The sequence below is a fragment of the Fundulus heteroclitus genome, unplaced genomic scaffold, assembly GCF_011125445.2.
Source record: "Fundulus heteroclitus isolate FHET01 unplaced genomic scaffold, MU-UCD_Fhet_4.1 scaffold_126, whole genome shotgun sequence".
NCBI classification, from domain to species: Eukaryota; Metazoa; Chordata; class Actinopteri; order Cyprinodontiformes; family Fundulidae; genus Fundulus; species Fundulus heteroclitus.
This window is the reverse complement of record NW_023396538.1, coordinates 353,616-374,253: the sequence shown is the minus strand read 5'-3', so window position 1 is coordinate 374,253 and position 20,638 is coordinate 353,616. Positions and strand designations below refer to the sequence as shown.

Sequence of the window (20,638 nt, the reverse complement as noted above, 5' to 3'; positions counted from 1 at the left end):
TGTTTTTACATAGGGATTTCACACAGTCCCTCACCAATCTACCCAAATTTCGTTTGGGAGACGTGCACAGACTGGTACAAAAGCTTTTGGCCACACCAGCCTCCAGACTCGACAAAGATGACAAGTTCTTTGTGGAACAATACCTTTTCGATTATGAAGGTAAGAGCTTTGTCTTTTTAGCTCTGTTGTTAGCATAGATGCTAGGATAATGGTAGCTATGCTACCAACAGGACTTTTGTCATTTATTAGTTTTCTATAGACCCTTTTCACAGTGACGTCATGCAACTTCCGTTCTGCGGTGAAGCAGGGTATCTTTACTTCCGCTTTCTCCGCGAGCAGTGTTTTTACATAGGGATTTCACACAGTCCCTCACCAATCTACCCAAATTTCGTTTGGGAGACGTGCACAGACTGGTACAAAAGCTTTTGGCCACACCAGCCTCCAGACTCGACAAAGATGACAAGTTCTTTGTGGAACAATACCTTTTCGATTATGAAGGTAAGAGCTTTGTCTTTTTAGCTCTGTTGTTAGCATAGATGCTAGGATAATGGTAGCTATGCTACCAACAGGACTTTTGTCATTTATTAGTTTTCTATTTCTCCATTATATTGCTACGCTAGCTTTATTGCTATATCAGCTATTCTGTTTCACAGCTTTTAGCCAATGAGTCACACCAGGGATATAGTTGATGTATAATGTTGAGCCTTTTCATACTTTGTTTTGGAACAGTGTCAATACTGTTGGCCACTTGGTCACAGCTCTATGAATAAAAATGAGGAGCCTCATTCCCTCCCGTTTTTTTTTTTTTTTTTTTTGTGTGTAGTATTTTACTGAGGTTGCAGACTTTGCAGTATCCCTCAAAATTCCTCTGTGGGTTCAGTGTGTTTCTCAGTCTCGTCAGTAGATTTGGAGCCTCAATTGATAAAATAATTCTGCCCATTCCTGTTAAAACTGTGATAGTTTAGGACATCATAGACTGAGAAAGACGCTGTCAATAATGTTGAATGCACACTGCATGCACACTAATAATCAGTTCATTATAGTATTTATGGATTATGCTGCTGTCGGGGCAAACCCCTTGTGTCCTATACTGTTATTTTTCAGGAACTGACCAAAAAAACATGGATTTTAAAAAACTTCAGACATCACACTTCATATATTTTAGTTATTTATTACATAGATACTTCATAGCTGTCCATTTTACCTTTTACCAGTCCTGTTTATCCTGCTGCCTTGCTTCGGTTCCCCTCTGCCTTACAGAAGAGCCTGCTGCCGAGCTCTGGTGGGTTCTCCCCTGAACTGTCAATTCTCTGCCGAGCTGTGGACCCCGATGCATGTTCCTGGTTCCAAGAAGTCTCTCTCCGGTCCGTCAGCTCCTGCCAACACCATCACCCTGTTCCCGTGCAGTTCTACCTCGCTGGTTACATCACCCTCCATCCCATCAAACCTTCAATAAAGACTTTCATTTTAAGTCCCGTGTGTGTGGTTCTGGGTTCATCCATAGACAAATCGTGACAATTAGACTTAGACTTAGACAACTTTATTTGTCATTTTGTATGCACAGAGTGCGTACAGAACAAAATTCCGTTTGCATACAGCTTGAGAATTACAGTAAATTACAGGATAAAGTGCAGCAGTGATTTAACAGTAAACAATTGAAATGTAAACAATGCAGGAGAAAGAGACAGTGTGCGATCACAGTGTACAGGTGAGTATTTTTAAAAACCATTTGTATGTGCAGAAATTAATTAATTTCTCAGATTAATTTCCTTTCATTAACAAATTGATTTTGACAGCTCTAATAAAATTTTACGTGGTGAGCCACTGAAATTATCTTGGGAATAGCTAAATTAACTTATAACTCAATTATCTTTAAGAAAGAAAGATGGAGTTTAATTTGTTAAAGACCACTTGCAGAAACATAGGTGTCCTCAGAAGAGAAGTGCTGACTGCAGGCGTAAGTGCTGCTGCGAAGGATTTTAAAATTTGGCCCCTCGTCTCTTCTTATTGCCGTCACCCAACGGGCTCCAGTCTCAGCATCAGCCGGGAAGTCGTGAAAACTGAGATATGGAAAAAAAAAATTTGTTGTTCGAACACTGTGGGACACTGCAGTAGCGGTTTCTCTGTGATTGAGCCATGCTTGGTGGATATGATGCTGCTGAGAGATGGACACAAGGGGAGAAAAAAATAGATTAACTATAATACTTTTTAAAACCTTTATTTAACCAGATAAACTCCCATTGAGATTAAGATCTCTTTTTTTAAAGGTTGATCTGACTAAGGTCAGCAGCACGTGTCATTACTAATATAGTATAATAAAACAATTTCAGGCTTCTACTTAAAATATACAGTATTTTGCACAAAAACTAAAAAAAAAGTGCATTAATATAAGTGCAAATAATATTATGAACACAAGTACTGTCCAATAGACCCGCGGTAATTTTTTTTTGGGAATGAACAAAAAGATTCAAATGGAATAAGATCTTTTTAATTCAGTGACTGCAAATATATATATAACACGTCACCATAATCAAGTAAGGGGAACAATGTAGCAGATAAATGTCTCTTTTTTTCACTCAGTGAACAAGATTTATTTCTATAATAGCAAAGCTACAGTAATCATTTTATAACATCTACATCAGATTAATGACAGGTAAAGTGAGCTAACAAGCTGCTGCATGTTAGCTTTGATCTTCATGTTACTGTCCCGATCAAAGCATCTTTATAACAGCAATGATCGCTACAAATACTAAGGAAAATAAAGATAGTCAATGCCACACATTGTGGTCTCAGTCTTACCTTATGAAATCGCGCTGATTATCAGTGAAACACGTCTTCACCTCCCGAATTTTCTATGTAAAAGCATGTAGCCGGAAGTAAAGATACCCTGCTCCGCTTCAAAACGGAAGTTGAGTGACGTCATGTGAAAAGGGTCTATTACTCCAGGAGTGAAATAATTTTGCAAACTGTGACTATTCTGGAAATGTTCCCCCTTAATTCTCATAATATGATGTTTTCATCATAACATTATCACTTTTGTGTTTGTTTGTTTATTTTTACTTTATTCACCTAGGACTTTTTTTCCTCATGTTATTCATTTTACCTCTTTAATACTCACCCAAAAAGTCTGTTCCTTAAGGTTCACATGTGACATGGTTTTATGAAATAATGAAGACCACAATTTTATATTTAACAAATTGATCCTTATATTCATAACACATACACACAAATATATATATATATATATATATATATATATATATATATATATATATATATATATATATATATATATATATATATATATATGTGTGTGTGTGTTTGTGTGTGTGTGTGTATTTATTGCAGCACAGGAATGAGGCATCTTCTCTGATCCACGTTCACAATAACAGAACTCAACTTTTTTCTGCCACATACAAAATGGCGGTGACGTTGACGTGCGAACCTGCGCCCTATGACGCGTCTACGTATATATGTCTGTGGGCACGTAAGTCTAGGGGCCGGCAGCATACAATGGGGCGTCTACGTATATTATGTCTATGGGGCTAATGACCAATATAAACCACAAATATCCGACATTAACTGTATACTTACATGACAAAGAACGCACACAGGTTTATACACACAGGATTGGGTTGGATTAACGGTGGAGGCTCTCCAGGGAGGCTAATTTTATCTCACAGAACCGCCCAAAACATGGAGAAAAAACACAACAGCTCGCTTAGCTCCGTGAAATGAGAACTACAAAAGAACAGATGCATTCTGGGTAATGTAGTGCTAAACAAACGGACGGACTTTTAACAGGCCCAATGATAGGTGATTTTTAATACAATTTGATTTGTTTATCTTATAAAGGTCTCTTAAGACATCTATTTGAAAAATGTTGCTGTGTTATTTATTTGAATTGAATTCAATTAAAAACCCCTTTAGGAGTTCCAGTAATGGCGGCTTGCTGAGAGGACGCGCTCGCCTGGAAAATACTTGTTACAAGTGACACTGAACGACCTTTAAAACAACTGTGATGCCTCTCTCACAAAGTAAGCCCGGCAAAAACTCCAGCAAGTCGACTCAATCAAAGTTATCTAACTTCACTTCTAAGGTGAGCTCTGAAGCGAGCGATGAAAACAGAGAGGCTAACACCACCACATGCGAACTAATGGAGGAGGAAAACTGTGAGTTGAACGAGAAGAATAAGATGGTTGATGCTGGTTCAGAGGCAATACTGGCCGCAATTGCAAATTTGAAATCAGACTTCTCTTCCAAACTGGATGGCGTTCTGTCAGCAATAGAGAATGTTAAAAAAGATATTAATGAGTGCGCCGAGCAGGTCGGTGAGGCGGAAGTGCGGATATATGCAGCAGAGGATAACATCACCAGTCTACAAGCTAGGGTCCAAGTCCTTGAAAATAAAAATAAAAAAGGGAGAGGGAGCGGAGGGAGAGGACGCCTGCACCTTTCTGGAAAAGTGGCTACCTGAGGCTCTGAACCTGGCACAATTGCGCACCACTCTGACATTGGAGAGAGCACACCGGCTTGGCCAGAAAAGCACATCAAACACAGCTGCACCAAGAACTCTCATCATGAAGTTCTTAAATTACAGGGATAAAGTAACTGTGATAAGAGCCGCCAGAGCGAAGGAACAAATCCTGTTCAAGAATCATTCTGTGAGATTTTATGAGGACCTCGCAGCCGGTGTGCACAAAAAACAGAAAGAGTTTGATGGGGTGAGACAACAACTCCGTGTCAGGGGGATACGATACGGTATGATTCCTCCCGCCCGACTGCTGGTGACACACAACGGTCAGTCCCACATCTTTAACCAACCAGCTGAAGCAGAGAACTTTATAAGGACTCTGAATGCAGAAAGCGGATCTGGGAGAGACAATGAAGACACCACATTGCATCGCAACATATTAACAGGGTGCAACGACTATGGTACCTAAAAATGAGTAAAATAAGTAAGAGGTATAAAAAAATAAAATTAAAATGTGTTTATTATAGCCCATGTTTGCTGTCCTGGTGGCTCATAGCCAATAACTTAATTTTATTTACCCATTTTTATTCTTTGGACGCAGTCAGTGACAAGTTTCTCAAGTAGCGGGGTGGGATAAGAGGGAAAAATATTCAGGCACAGTCGGCTGATCCTCACTTTGGTGTGGAACAACCTTCAGGTGTTAGATGGGTACTAGCGTATTAAAGGGGGAAGGGGGTGGGCAACAGAGTTCGAAAGGGGTGTATTGTTCAGTGTTCATTGTTATGGATGTTGCTTTTGACATCCAGATGTTCTTGGTTTCCATGTCTTTAAACAATTTGAAAATATTAGGAAGCCCTTTAAGTGTTATACGATAAGCCAGGTGGGTTAAAAGTTAAAGTGTCTTCTTGGAACTGCAGGGGATTACAGAAACTAAAAAAAGTTAAACAGATAATGAATAGGGTGAAATCTATGCACTCTGATGTTGTGCTGTTTCAAGAAACTCACCTGCTGTCTGGTCAGGAGATGAGGATTGGCAGGAGGTGGCAGGGCAGTGTATACTCTGCACCCTTTACCTCCCAAGCAAGAGGGTGATTTTGATTCATAAATCCATACCATTCCATGTGACAAGGGTTATTAAAGACACGGCTGGGAGGTAAATTATTCTAAAGGGCACACTTATCTCAGAAAAAATAAACCTGATAAATATTTATGCCCCAAATGTTGATCACCCAAAGTTTTTTCAAAATCTCTTTCTTACAATTTCATCTTTGGCTGGCAGTTATATTATAGCACGAGATTTTAACTGCACAATGAACCCAGAACTGGACAGAAGTTCAGGTACTGACAACTCTCATTCTAAAAGTAGACAAATAATTGAACACTTTATGAAGGAGCTTAATTTGATGGATATTTGGAGAGACATGTATCCCAAAAGTTTAAAATACTTGTGTTATTCAAATACACATAAATCATATTCACGTATTGTTTACTTTCTAATTTCTGCCAATTTGAGACACAAAATAAGAGATTGTCAGTATGATAGCATTGTAATTTCGGATCATGCACCAAATTCACTCATCTATGAAGACGTAAAACTAAGGAGAGACCCTCTTAGGTGGAGATTTAAACAAAAATGGCTTACAGACCCAGAATTTATATTTTTTGTAGATAACCAAATTAACATTTATTCAGAAACCAATACGGATGAAACATCACCCTCTTCAAGGTGGGAAGCCTTTAAGGCTTATATAAGGGGTCAAATAATTAGCTTTACGAGTTACAAGGCAAAAACTTTTTTTTATCAAAAAACAAAAGAATTGGCAGTCGAGATTGAGCTGCTTGAGAGGGATTACTATCAAACGCTATGTCCAAACACCCATAAAAACTTTTAATACCAAGAACGCAGTAAATTGAACTTTCTGCATCCAAGGCTGCCTCACAACTTTTACGTCTTAAGCAGTCATTCTATGATCAAGGGGAAAAGCCTGGGAAATTATCAGCCTGGCGACTTAAACAATTACAAAATCAGAAAAATATTACCTCAGTCGAAAATAATAAGGGACAGATTACTACAGATCCATTAGAAATCAATGAGATTTTTAAGGTCTTTTTTGAAAAATTATACTGCTCAGACATGATGCATAAGGAACAAGAGCTAAATGTCTCCTTAGAAACCCTTCAAATGACCACTATCTCAGAATCAATAAGTACAGATCTCAGTGCAGCTATAACTAAAGAGGAAATCTCTATAGCAATAGATTACTTGAAAATAGGTAAAGCCCCAGGCCCAGATGGGCTGCCAACAGAATTATATAAGAAATTTATTGCTAAATTGATAGACCCCTTTTTTGACATCTAGACTCGTTTGAAAAGGGAATTCTTCCTACCTCACTAAGAGGAGCCCTGATTACTTTACTGCCCAAACCTGGCAAACCTTGCAACAAATGGGAAAATCTAAGACGAATAAGTCTTCTTAATGTTGATTTAAAGATTCTCTGTAAAATCTTGGCTCGAAGACTGGAGAGAATTTTGCCCAAAATAATTACGGGTGACCAAAATGGGTTTATTGTAGGAAGACAGGGATTTCACAATGTGAGACGAGTGATGGATATCATTTATAATATGGAAGAAAAACCAGACGCTGCTTTGTTATCATTGGACGCAGAAAAGGCCTTTGATAGAGTTGAATGGCCCTATTTATTTGAGATACTGAAAAGATTTGGCTGTGGGGACAACTTTTGTTGATGGGTTAATCTTTTATACAACAAGCCTTATGCAGAAATTGTAACAAATGGAGTTAGATCTAAACCATTCCAAATTAATTTTGTATATCTGGAGCGTGTAACAAAAGTAATTTCCCTCTGAGATCATTAAAGATTCTGATTCTGATTAAACAAGGTTGTAGGCAGGGGTGCCCCCTGTCCCCTCTATTATTTATTTTAGCAATAGAACCATTTGCCCTTGCGGTGCAGTCTCATAAAAACATAACTGGCTTGACAATAGGTCAACAAGAACATAGGATTGCCTTATTTTCTGATGACGTAATTCTTTTTTTTTTTGACGTCATGACGTCATTGTTTTTCTGAAAAACAATATTCAAGCCTTGTTAGATCTAATAAACCCATTTGGAAGAATATCAGGATATAAAGTAAATAAAGATAAGTCTTAGTTAATGTTACTTAATTCAGCAGAAAGAAACAGTGTTGGGAATCCTTTCCAATTCAGAAAGGTAGACTGGTTTACATATTTGGGGGTTAGGATAGTACCACGTATAAATTACATAGCTGCAGTTAACTACAACCCCATGATGGACTCAATTGCTGCCACTGTCGTTAGATGGAATTATCTGCCCTTGTCACTCAAAGCACGAATCAATGTCCTAAAATCCAATATAATGCCCAAACTTCTGTATTTGTTTCAGAACATCCCACAGCCACCTCCTGCCAGTTTATAAAATAAAAATATTTTAACATGATTTCTGTGGAATAATGGACGACCAAGGCTTCGTTTAACACTTCTATATATCTACCGTATGATAGAGGAGGCCTCAGGTGCTCCAACCCACTTTGGACCTACTGGGCAGCTCAACTGAGAACTATTTTACAGATAAATGTCTCTTGCCTTGGGTGAATATTGAAAATTGTTCTGTACATCTACCTCAGTATATTTACTCAACAAACATCAGAATGCTGAAAAAAAGACAAAAAAACCCTATTGTCAGAAACATGATCATGGTTTGGTATCAGGTTAAGACATATTTAGGCGACCCCTCCTCCTTAACATGCTTCAGCCTGATATGGGGTAACCAGTATTTCTCACCAGGCAGAGCAGAAGTAGACAATAGTAGACCTTGTGGATTCAGAGAAGGGGGTCTGGATGTCATTTGAAGAGTTCAAGGCCAGGTATGATATCCCAAGTAACATTATTTTAAATATCTACAGGTGAGAAATTTTATTAGATCATCTCAAAATCAATGTGAATTCATCCCTCTGCTGTCCACTTTGGAAACTGAAATGAAGAATGATTTCTTTGAAAAAGGAATCATCTCCAAACTATACAACATGTTGGTGGAGGGATCCTCTGAGTCTTCTTTGCGGAAGCTCAATGCCTGCAGGGAGTAGTTATAGGAAAATGTATCTTCAGAGGACTGGGAGAAGGCGTGTACTGAAGCACAAACACAAACTATCAATACACGCTTCAAAGTACTGCGATATAATTAGCTAATAAGAAATTATGTGACACCAGAAAAGCCTAATAAGTACAACGGGGGGCATCCCAGACCTTTGTAATAGACGTGGAGAAGAGAAGGGAACATTTATTCATTGTATCTGGAAATGCAAGAAAGTAGCACAATTTTGGAGGGAGATTAAACAAGCTCTAGAGACTATATTAGGTATAAAACTAGTTCTTGATCCTAAATTGTTTATTCTAGGATTATACCCAAACGGACATAAGTCCAGAAAAATTATTAATGCCATGGATTTATGTCTATTACTTGCAAAAAGAGTCATAGCACTTTCATGGAAGAGTACCAGTAAACCAAAATTCATTAATTGGATTAAGGAAATATCCACAACCTTGCCAATGGAAAATATTTTCATTATAAAAGGGAAATCATCGCTATTTCAAAATATTTGGGGTCCTTTTATGGAATATATAGAAAATATGGATATGAAGGGTATTGAGGGTGAACTATAGTTGCAGTTGGTCCCCTGGAGTGTCCTGAAATAACTTTCGTTATTTGTATACCCAACTATTTTACTTTGAATTATACATTTGAGTTTGTATTTTCTGAACTAAGACGAAAACTAAAACTATTTGGGCTAATCGTTTGGAAAATGGAGAAACCATTATTGTTGGAACTTCTTTTCCAGGGGGATTTGGGGTTGGGGGAATGTTTGTTTTGTTTTTTCTTTTCTCTGTATGTAATAAGTGTTGCTCTAAAATATCCTGTAACGATCTGGCATGCAAGAAGGGACAAGCTGAATGTTGGACAATAGTCAGCTACCCTGAACTTTTCCTTTAATGTGAGAGCACACTTATGTTCTATATTACTGGAAGTACTGTTAAAAATCAAGATAATGTTGGAAAAAACAACTTTAATTTAACTTTTAAATGGATTTTTAGGAGTACCAATATTTGTCATTTAAAAAAAAAAAAAAAAAAAAAAAAAAAAAAAAAACTATTCCATAACTACATTGCTTTTTTAGCCAGCAGAATATTGGATTTATCGGAATTGTTCAGACTATGCTGAAAGTTGTCAAAGGCTTTCTCTACATCTTTACTGGGGGTAACAATAAATGTGGCCAGCATTGAAAGTTCCTTTAGCCCTAACAACTCAAATGTATTGTCACGTTTGTGTCAAGGTTTTGTTTACCGATGAACTCAGGCCGCACACACGGAACTAAAAGTTTGAGTCTTTATTGAAAGAAGTATGCTGGGTGATGAAGACCGGAGGTTCAGGACTGCAGAAAGTCAGGGATGTAGATGATGGCAGGAGCCGACGGCCCGGAGACAGAGTCCACACTTGCTAGGTGCTGCTCGGCTAGCAGGCCTCATAGCATTCAGGTTAGCAGTTCATTGGAGACACCAGGGCACAGAGCTGAGCTTCACCAGGGCGCTAGTCAGGTTAGCAGAACTTGAGAGACACCAGGGCACAGAGCAGAGCCTTTCCAGGATGGCTAGTCCAGTTAGCAGTTCTCTGGAGACACCAGGACACAGAGCAGAACCTCTCCAGGAACAAACAGTGAACGAACAGTCTTTAGAGTGACTGGCAGGACTAACCTTAACAACAGGAGCAAAACAAAGCTTCCAAGGCAAACCGGGGACAGGCATGGAGAGGTGTGGAATGATGACAGCCCAGTGCTGAACTGAAGGCAGAGGGAGGTTTAAATAGAGCACTTCACAGGTGGACCGAGGGTCTGGCTAATTGACTGGTAAATGATTATCAGGTGTGACTGACTGCTGAGGAGGTGAAGTGAAAATTGACAGAAAATAACTGATGACTGAAAACTAACAATAAATAAAGTCAAACCTAACCCAAAAGAGATGAAAAAATTAAAATAGCAGAAAAACAAAGCCAAACCAAAACTTAACCATGACAGTTTGACTCTTGTTTTGGATTTAGTTAAAACAAAACCCATTTGCTGCAGTTTGAATCAAAGTTTTATTTGCATTTGTTGAAAGATGCAGGATGTAAGACATTACTTAACAAAATTAGAGTAATAAAACTGCCACCAGTAAGCAACGAGTTTCAGCAAAAAATCATAAAAATATATGCAAATAGTTCATTTATGTGGGTTTTTCAAAAGCATGAGGCATCAGCTCAAACAAAATATGTGACACCTGCAAAGGTGAACTCTGTAATTCTATTCATCCATCCATCCTTTAGCTGCTTCCCTGTGCAGGGTTGCAGGAGGACAGGGGTCCATCGCCAGCGGTCATTGGACGAGAAGCAGGGTTCACCCTGGACAGGTCACCAGTCCATCACATCTGTAAATCTACACATTTCTAAATATCTTTGTCTTCTACTCTCATAGTCAATAAATGACAATCTTTGTTCTAATGAGGCACATTGAAAATAGCGTTTAAACAGGGATTAAACATACTTTTTTTGGTCTCCTATAATATTCTAATTGTAGATATCATGTTTTCATTAGCTGTCAGCAGGAAATCGTCATAATTAACAGAAATAAAGGCTTTTAAAAATCGGTCTGTGTGGACTAAATGTGTGTGAGCTGAGTATTGAAATAAAATAATCTTTCAAAGATATCCTAATTTATTAAACATGACTGTGTGTTGCCCAGAAAGCTACCTAAATGAATTTCAGGAAACCTGGCAGAATACCAGTTCTCTGGAAGTAAACGGTTAAATCCACCCAAACAACAAATCTTTGTACTTTTCAGTGTTTTCTGACTCTGGCACTTTGAGACGACTCAACTAGGATGGAATGTTTCCAGGCTTAAGCACTTGATGGAAGACGATATACATCCACATATAAATCTTAAAGATCGGAGAGACACAAATAGTGGCTTTAAGTCTCTACCTATACCAACAGCTGCAGAAAAGTAACATTCTTGTTTCACCTTCTGACAAATTTAAAGCGGTAAAGAAAGCATAAACGCATTTTTACTAAAACAGATGCAGAGAAGCCAAGATGTTTTTTAAAACACATTTTCCACACCAAACCAATCTTTCCCTTTAGGTCTCATCCACAATAGGCTCCCCATGTAGGAAGACCTCAGTCCTACTGGATTGGGTCGTCATCACTGGGATCTCTGAGGTGAATGACTAGACTGCCCATTTTGGTAGCTAGATCTTCATCTGGAGAGACAAGAGACACAAACATAAACAGTTGAACAGCAATGCAGTGAAACCGGTACAAGCACTACATGTTCCATGTCCTCCCACCCACCATCATCATATGCACCAGGGCTGTGTATTTGTTGTCCCTGACAAACAGGCACTTTCTACATGGAGCATTATGCAGAGGTCAGAGGAAATCTCCCGGGTGTCCACCTCTCATGATATTGCTGGGGTTAATCTATTATTTTTCATTTTTAGATTAGTTATTTCAAACAGAACACATGCTAACAGGATCTGTTGTTTTCTCCTTGCAGCAAACTGTGGCATTGTTTGGGCACAAGTGCAATGGAGGCAAGAAAAATGCAAAATATAACTTCAGATGCCACATCTAAAGTCCAGTGCTACCTTTCAGAGCTCAATATTAGCAGAACAGAAAATTCCTTGGAATCCTGGGAGAAGCTAAAACTACTGTACCCCAATTTACTTGCACTTGTATTTTTGTGCACACCAGCATCTTAAGTGCCCTGTGAACAGGCATTTTCAAAGGCCAGGGTAGTGTCAAAAAAATAATCGATTAAAACCAAAAACTGTTGTGGATGGGGAGATGAGCGGCTGAGATCTCGCGAGAGCTGTGAGCTATGCGTAAGTAAAATGGCGGCATACATGTAGTTCAAAATTAAATCCACTCAGGTAAGTAATAACCAATAACTGAAAATTAAAAGTAAAGTTTAAACATTAACAATTGTCTCATTTTCACGAGGGAACAAACTGGAAGAAGAGACCTTGACGAGCCTGGAGAGCTACCTGGACGAGTGTTTTGACAACATCGTGATGGGGAAGAAAAAAAATCCCGCAGCCACAAACACACCTTCACTCAAACGAACCTGGTCTAGCTCTACCGGTGCCTCAACTTCCACTCTATCACCCGACAGGAGCTACAGCGACGTCCTGGAGTCCATCGACAAAAAGCTTACCAGCCTGGACGCTCGCCTCGCCTTGGTAGAGGTGCTCCACAAAGAGTTCCAGGCTTTGAGGGAAGCGGTCGAATTTAGCCAAGCCCAGCTAGCTTCTGTTGCCGCGGAGAACGACGCGCTGATAGGGAAAGTCACGGAGCTTACCGAGGGGTTGACGCGGCTGTCCGGCGAAAATAAGAAGATGAAAGAATCCATTCTGGACATACAGTCGCGAAGTATGAGAGACAACCTCGTCTTTGCAGGCATCCCGGAGCGCCAAGAAGAGGACCCTGAGTTTGCTATACGTGAGTTTCTCCAGCAGAAGCTGAAAATCCCGGCGGAACAGGTAAAAAACATCACCTTCCATCGCGTTCACCGGCTCGGAGGTAAGAAACCCGATAAAATCCGCCCTCGTCCGATTGTAGCCAAATTTGAGCATTATAAACAAAAAGTGTTTGTTAAAAGCTATGGCCGCGAATTGAGAGGAACGGATTTCAGTGTTAATGACCAGTTTCCAAAGGAAATCCTAGACCGTAGGCGAGTGTTATTTCCAATCAGGAAAAAATACATTAATGATGGCGTCAGAGCTAACGTTGCAGTTGACAAACTTTATATCAATGGTCAGTTGTTCAGGGATCAGAAGATCACTCCTTGGCTTTATTAGATGCACAAAGGGTGGATTTATAGCTTGTCACGCTTGAAAAAAAAAAAAAGTGTTTGGAACACGGTGATAAAAAATAAACGCACAGCTCAAGAGGACGCTTGCACGGTATGGTTGCTAGTCACGGTTGGGTACACGAGGCATGGGTGATGGTTATTTCTCTTTCATCTTTTCTCACTCTTTGCACTTTCTTAATTCTCTGTTTTTCTTTATATTATTCATCTGCTCCTCTCCTGCTGACCAGGAAATCACAAGCACGTCAGATGATGCTACCTGGGTCTTTGTATAACTATTCTTCTGAAGACATGCACTTTTCAACTTCTCACTTTCACCTATGATGAATGTAAAGTTTGTGTCATGGAATGTGCATGGAGCAGGCACCAGGGAAAAACAGCTAAAGATCTCTAACCAGCTTACAAGATTAAAGGCAGATGTTGTCTTATTACAAGAAACCCATAAATCAGATACAACTGTAAGTGATCTTAACTCACCTGAGTTCCCTGATGTGTTTGCTGCCTGCTATAACTCTAGACAGAGAGGAGTAGCAATTTTAATCCACAAAAACGTTAGTTTTAAAATATTAGATAAAATTATTGATCCCGAAGGTAGATTCATATTAATTAAAATATCTATTCATAACCAGAAGTTATGTATTGTTAGTGTATATGGTCCAAATGTTGATGAACCCTCATTCTTCCACAAACTCTTCCATGCACTTTCAAAACACGGGGATTGTTCTCTAATTATTGGGGGTGACCTCAACTTTGGTCTAAATGAGGAAATAGACAGGCTGAATACAACAGGGTCTCAGCGTAGTTGGCAGTCATTAAATATAGTCAAACAATACATGAGTGATTTTGGTCTTTGCGATGCATGGCGTTCTCTTCATCCTAATAGTAAGCAATATACTTTTTTTTCAAATGTTCACCACTCTTATTCTCGTTTGGACTATTTCTTAATCAGCAGTTCGCTGCTGTCGGACGTTTCAGATGCTGTAATTCATCCTATCGCTATTAGTGATCATGCTCCTGTTACTTTAACCCTAACAAATAAAAAAATAACCCCACAAAACAAGAGCTGGAGATTTAATACATCGTTGCTTAAAGATGAAGATTTTAATAAATTTTTCAAAGAAGAGTGGGCTTCATACTTAGAACACAATGATCTGCCAGGCACTTCAGCATCTATACTTTGGGAAGCAGGGAAAGCATAGCCTCGTGAGACCATCCTGATCTCGCGAGCTTTCAAGGTTTCACTCGCAGATCAGTCTGGATACTCTCCGTTAAAGAAAATTTGGAGCCGTTCACCAAACGAACGTCCAATCAGCGTTGGCTTTGAGGCGGGTTGAGGTGTGACGCAACGGGAAGCGCGTCAGTTCAGTCTAAAGAACATGGCGGTTTCAGCCGATGAAACTAGCGTTAGCGTGGCTATCGAGCAAGTTTTATCGGAATTACAGAGTATTTCTTTGCTGAGCTAACGAGCCTTTACCTGCAGCAGCAAGAGTAGCTTGGCTTGTGGTTGTGTTTTCGTCGTATCTCGTAACAGAGCGACGACGAATCTGATTGGTTCATTTGGCCCGTCTATCACCAACATAGGCCAATCAGCTAACCAGTATTTTCGCCCCTTCCCAAAGTTACTTCAACGGAAGGTTTCCAGATGGATATGCGGAGCAAATCTATCTGGCGGAGTCAGGTAAGGGAAAGCAGTGATGAGAGGTAAAATAATTTCATTCTCATCTCACAAAAAGAAGTTGGAAAACAAGAAGATTCAGGAATTAGAAGAAAAACTTAATTTACTAGAAACTTCCCTGGAAGAGGGAAAGTTGGGAAAAATCCGTAAAATAAAACTAGAATTAAACCAGTATATTGAAAAGCAAAACAAATTTCTAATAGAAAAACTTCGATTAGAAAATTTTGAACATGGCAATAAGTCAGGAAGCTTCTTAGCTAATCAGTTAAAAATAAATAAAGAGAAAACGACTATATTTGCAGTTACAGATTCCAAAGGGAATACATTACATGATCCAGAATGTATAAATAACACCTTCCGTGATTTCTACAAAATTTTATACACATCACAGATAAATCCATCAGACAATGTCATCAAGCAGTTTCTGGATAAAATTACACTTCCTAAACTATCAGATAACCAAAGAACGACACTGGACTCACCGCTGACAACAGTTGAAGTTCAGGAAGCTTTAACAAGCATGCCCAATAAAAAGGCTCCAGGTCCAGACGGATTCCCTACTGAGTTTTATAAGGAGTTCTGGAGTATTCTGGCACCAACGTTTCACAGAATGTTGCAAGAAATTCAGGAAAATGGCAGATTTCCAGCTAATATGAACTCTGCCACCATCAGTCTTCTGCTTAAGCCAGGCAAAGATCCTATGTTGCCCACCAGTTATCGTCCCATATCCTTAATCAACGTGGATATTAAAATAATATGTAAAGCTTTTGCAAAACGATTAGACAAAGTCACTCCTTTCATAATCCACCCAGACCAAACTGGTTTTATCAGAGGAAGGCAGTCATCCACAAATACACGCAGATTACTTAATTTAATAGATTATTCCTACAGTACAAATAATAAAACTATTATAATGTCTTTAGATGCAGAAAAAGCATTTGATAGAGTAAACTGGAATTTTTTATTCGCTACTCTGCATAAATTTGGTTTTGGCAATTTTTTTATAAATTGGTTAAAAATTTTATACAGCTCTCCTACAGCCTGTGTCAGGACAAATAATCAAACATCTTCCAGCTTTTGTCTCCAGAGGGGCACTAGGCAAGGATGCCCACTTTCCCCCTCACTTTTTGCCATTTTTATTGAACCTCTAGCAGCAACAATTAGACAAACAAAGGTTATTAAAGGTATAAAATGCATGAATATAGAGCATAAGATTAGTCTTTATGCTGATGATGTATTACTCTATCTTCAGCACTCAAACTCTTCCCTTTCTCAAGTAATTAGATTACTAGAATCCTTCTCAAAGGTTTCTGATTACTCTATAAACTGGTCTAAATCTACGGTACTGCCAATTAATTGCTCTTTCCAAAACCCCCTAGATTTACATTTGCGCTCAGGAAACATCACATATTTGGGTATCACTGTGTCGTCTAAACTTGCAGATTTAGTAAAATCTAATCACATCCCACTTTTAAAAAAGATAGAAGATGACCTGGATAGATGGAAATCGCTTCCAATTTCACTCATGGGTAGAGTAGCTTCGATTAAAATGATGGTCTTACCTAGAATTAATTACTTATTTTCAATGATCCCCAATAAACCATCATCTGACTGGTTTAAATCTCTAGACTCTTCAATCTCTAAATTTCTTTGGAAAGATAAACCGCCCCGTATCAGCTTAAAGACGCTACAGAAAACTAAAGACAGGGGGGGACTAGATTTGCCTAACTTCCATAAGTACTACTTGGCAAATAGACTACAATATATCACTAAATGGATAAAGCAAAATCCGTTAGACGAGCCCCGGATAGATATAGAACAGAAAATATGCAATAATATCATGATTTCAGATTTGCCGTTTATTAGCTCAAATATAAAACGGCATACATGCTTTAAAAATATCAATATCAGCTCTACCCTGACAGCATGGTGGGTGTTTCTTAAAATGACAAAGTCGTCACTTATCCCATGCAGTCGTACACCCATCTGGAACAACCCTGACATCCTACAAAATAATAATATGATAAACTTTACATACTGGAAGAATAAAGGTATTGAATATCTGGAACATTTACTTGATGGAACCGAGTTCATCAATTTTTCCAAACTAAATATGCAATATGGCATTAGTAAAAATAAATTTTTGGAATATGAACAACTTAAATCTATAATTAGAAAAAAATTTAAGCATATTAAAGGTGGTTTACAAATTCCAAGTAATATATTAGAGTTCCTAGATTTAAACCCCCCCAAACTACTGTCTAAATCATACAGGACACTGACTAAAATAGATGATTCAATATCTCTTCCTATTACGAAATGGGAAGAGGATCTATCAGTCAACTTTGAACAAGACTTCTGGGCTCAGATATGTCTAAGAACTTTCAAATTGACTAGTAACACCAACTTACAACTAATACAATACAAAATCCTTCACAGAGTACACTACACAGGACAAAGATTATTCAAGATGGGTCTGGCACAATCTAATATCTGTCCTCACTGCATAGGCAATCATCCTGATAATTATTTTCATGCGTTATGGTTATGCACACCAGTCCAGAGGTTCTGGACACAGATATGTAATGACTTATCAAAGTGCTTGAGCTGTAAAATTACACCTTCCCCATCAGTTTGCATGCTTGGTAATTTTGAGGAAAGCCCTCTGGGGAATAAAATAGTTTACATGGTTTTCACTGCACTATGTATCGCAAAGAAAACTATCCTCATGAATTGGAAAAGTAAGGAGAATCTCAGTATCAATCAATATAGAGATCTTTTGTTGGATCATATTAATCTTGAGACAGCATCTGCATCCACATCTGTTCGATCTCTTTGGGCTCCTTTGATTAGCACTATCACTTAGTGGAATGGGGGGCGGTGGGTTGCTTCCTGCAGGGCGCAGTGGCTGGGTGGAGGGGTTCCTGGGACTCTGGGGGCACTTGGAGTGGGGCGCTTGGTGGGTCTGACTCCAGGGTCTGTTGCCCCCATATGGGAGGAGCTTGGGAGGCCTACGGGTGGCCCACAGCACCGCTTGCGGCGCTCTTGGGGAGCTATGCGGGGACGGACGTGGGTTACTGACCTGGTAGCTGTGCTGTCGCTGGGTGGGTCCTGGGTGGGTCTGGGGGCCTGGGGTCCCTGGGGCGCGCCGCCCTCGGGCGGGGGCCCCGGCGGGGCCTCGGGGGTTCCGGTTCCGGGGGGTGTGCTGCTTGGGGTCTGGGCCGGCGGGCGCCCGGGTGTCCGCCCCTGCACGGGGCCTCTGGTGCGCTGGGGGTCCTCAGGGCCTGTTGAGCTGGTAGGGGGGCATGGTCATTAACATCTCAGGGCAGATGCTCTTCCCCTTCTTTGGGTTGGCATTCTGCTAGTGGGGGGAGGGGAGGGAGGGGGAGTAGTGACTTACCCAGCCTGGATGTCTAGTGTCGAATGTATGGTGAGATGTTTGAATGTTAGTGTTGTGGAGGGTTTAAATCTACGGGTGGTGTGAGGGGGGGGGGTTTGGTGGACGTTCTGGTGGGCTTGTGTCCGGCCCCCTGTCCCGGTCCTGGTCCGTGTAGTCTCCCGGTGCGGGTCTCACCTGGGGGGTGGGGTTTGGGATGGCTCTTGCGGGCTGGCTGGCCAGGGTCCCCCATCTTATTAATACATTTATTTAATTATATATTATTATTATTATTATTATTATTATTATTATTATTATTATTAATAATTTTTTATATTTTTTTTGGGGGGGGGGGTTAAATACAGTTGGCATGGGGGGTGGGCTGGGGGAGGTAGAGGTGTTGGTCCTGGTGGGTGGTTGGCTGGCTGGCCCTGCGGCCTCTCCCCAGCCCCCGGGCTATGGTGGTGCCGCTGGAGGGGCCCCTTTCTCCGGGTGGGGCTTTCGGGGAGCGGGGGTGCCTATTGGAGTCAGTAGGGGAGCTGGCTCCCTGGGTTGGCTCCCCAGTCCTTTGCTCCCCATCCCCGGACTCCTCCCTCTGCCTGCTCCATCACGCCGCCACACATGTAGGTCCTTGGGGAGAGGGCGTTACTGGAGGTTGCCACCTTTTAGTGACGTCCCTCTCCCCAATTTTATCATGCATTTTAGACACTTTCACTCCAAACATTTTCACAACGCACATCCATGTAGGCCACGATATGGGGGGGGTGGGGGGAAGACGTCTGGGGGGGGGGGGCTTATGTTGTGTGAGCCTCGCCCCGGGCGGCTCCCTTCACCCCCTCTCGCATTTAGACATTGAGGGTTCTTCTGGGTAGTTGCTTGGAGGGGGGGCGCTGGCACCAGCTCCCTTCTGGAGGGGGGGTGGGCTGTGCCGTGCACCCCCTTCGGTGCTCCCAGTTTTAAACACACCAGAGAACAACATGCAACAACACAACATCTGAGCGGGCGTAGGGAGGATCGGGGGTCTTTTGCACACCCCCGATCTCCGATCGCGGCACGGAGTCTGGGGCCTGGAGGAGGTGCGGGCCACTGGGTACGGGGTCTTGGCGGGGGGCTGTTGCGGCTGGCCGGCGGCTTACCGGATCTGGGGCTGACGCCTCTGCTCTCCCCAGGAAGGGATGGGGGGCAGGGGTGGCTAGGGTAAGGTCGGGGTGGGAGGGGGTTTATTAGGTATATAGTGGGTGATGGGGGGCTCTGGTCGGATGGCCCGTACGGGTCGTGTCGGCCCCCCCTCTTTGGGGGGCCTGGTCCGGGGGGCGCCTGGTCCGGGGGGCGCCTGGTCCGGGGGCGGGGCCGGGGGTCGGGCACAGGCAGACGTATTGTTGAATTGTGGTGACCCCCCCCCCCCCCACTTGGGATTTTTGGATGTGAATGCTATGTGGGAATGTGTGTAAAGCGTCCTTTTTTTTATTTATTTTTTTGGTGTCTGTGTGTGGCGAGTGGGGCACAAGGGAGGGATGGTGTGAATGAGTTTTTTTTTTTTCCAGGTTTGGGTTCGGTCCGCTCCCTCTCCCAAGATCATCTCAAGTCTTTGCTAGGTGCGGAGCCCATCCCCCCACGTCCTGCCCTCCTCCGCTGCGTTGGCGGGCGCCTTGACCATCTGGCGCCTTGACGGTCCTCGGGTTTGGGGCGGGTTCCCGGGTGGGCGCCGGCCCATTCCCGGCGGTGGCTTCTCGGGGCCTGGCCCCCCGGGGGGCGGCCGGGGCCCCTGCCGCGGGGGCGGGGCGCCCCTGGGGCCTCTGGCCCCCAGGGCCCATGGCCAGGACCACTTCAGCGCGGCCGGCTGCCGGCGGAGCCCACGGGCTCGTCCCCGCGGCTCTTGAGGGCGTCGGCATTGCGGTGGCTGGGGGATCTCCTCGGGGTCGTCTCTCCTCTTTCCTCAGGGGGGGGTTGCAGATTTCCTGTGAAGGCCCCTCTCGGGCGCACTGCTTTGGGGGCCCCTTTGGGAGTCCGGGGTTATGGGTTCCCTGACCCCTGCCTCTGTGCTCGGGGAAGGTGGGTCTTCGGTTCTCCACAATCACTATCAAGCCATTTCCTTCTGGATAATTTTCACCTAAACTAGTGCACTCTCACAATCTCCCACAGGTGCTGGGTCCCAGGTATTAAATGTTCACTTATATATA

At 41.8% G+C, this 20,638-nt stretch overlaps 2 protein-coding genes across 3 annotated transcripts in view; both read right to left on the bottom strand.

Annotated features, from left to right (window-relative positions):
• The window catches only part of cdh1 (cadherin 1, type 1, E-cadherin (epithelial)), a 369,868-nt gene that overhangs the window by 120,352 nt on the left and 228,878 nt on the right, over positions 1–20,638 (bottom strand). The window lies entirely within an intron of this gene.
• The window catches only part of LOC118558386 (cadherin-4-like), a 34,709-nt gene continuing 24,692 nt past the window's right edge, over positions 10,622–20,638 (bottom strand). For both annotated transcript variants that reach the window (XR_004928335.1, XM_036128963.1), the window contains one exon: positions 10,622–11,797. Coding sequence is in view for 1 of the 2 variants with exons in the window: in XM_036128963.1 (XP_035984856.1) it covers positions 11,786–11,797 (12 nt within the window). In the remaining variant the exon portion in view is untranslated. The remainder of the gene's footprint in view (positions 11,798–20,638) is intronic.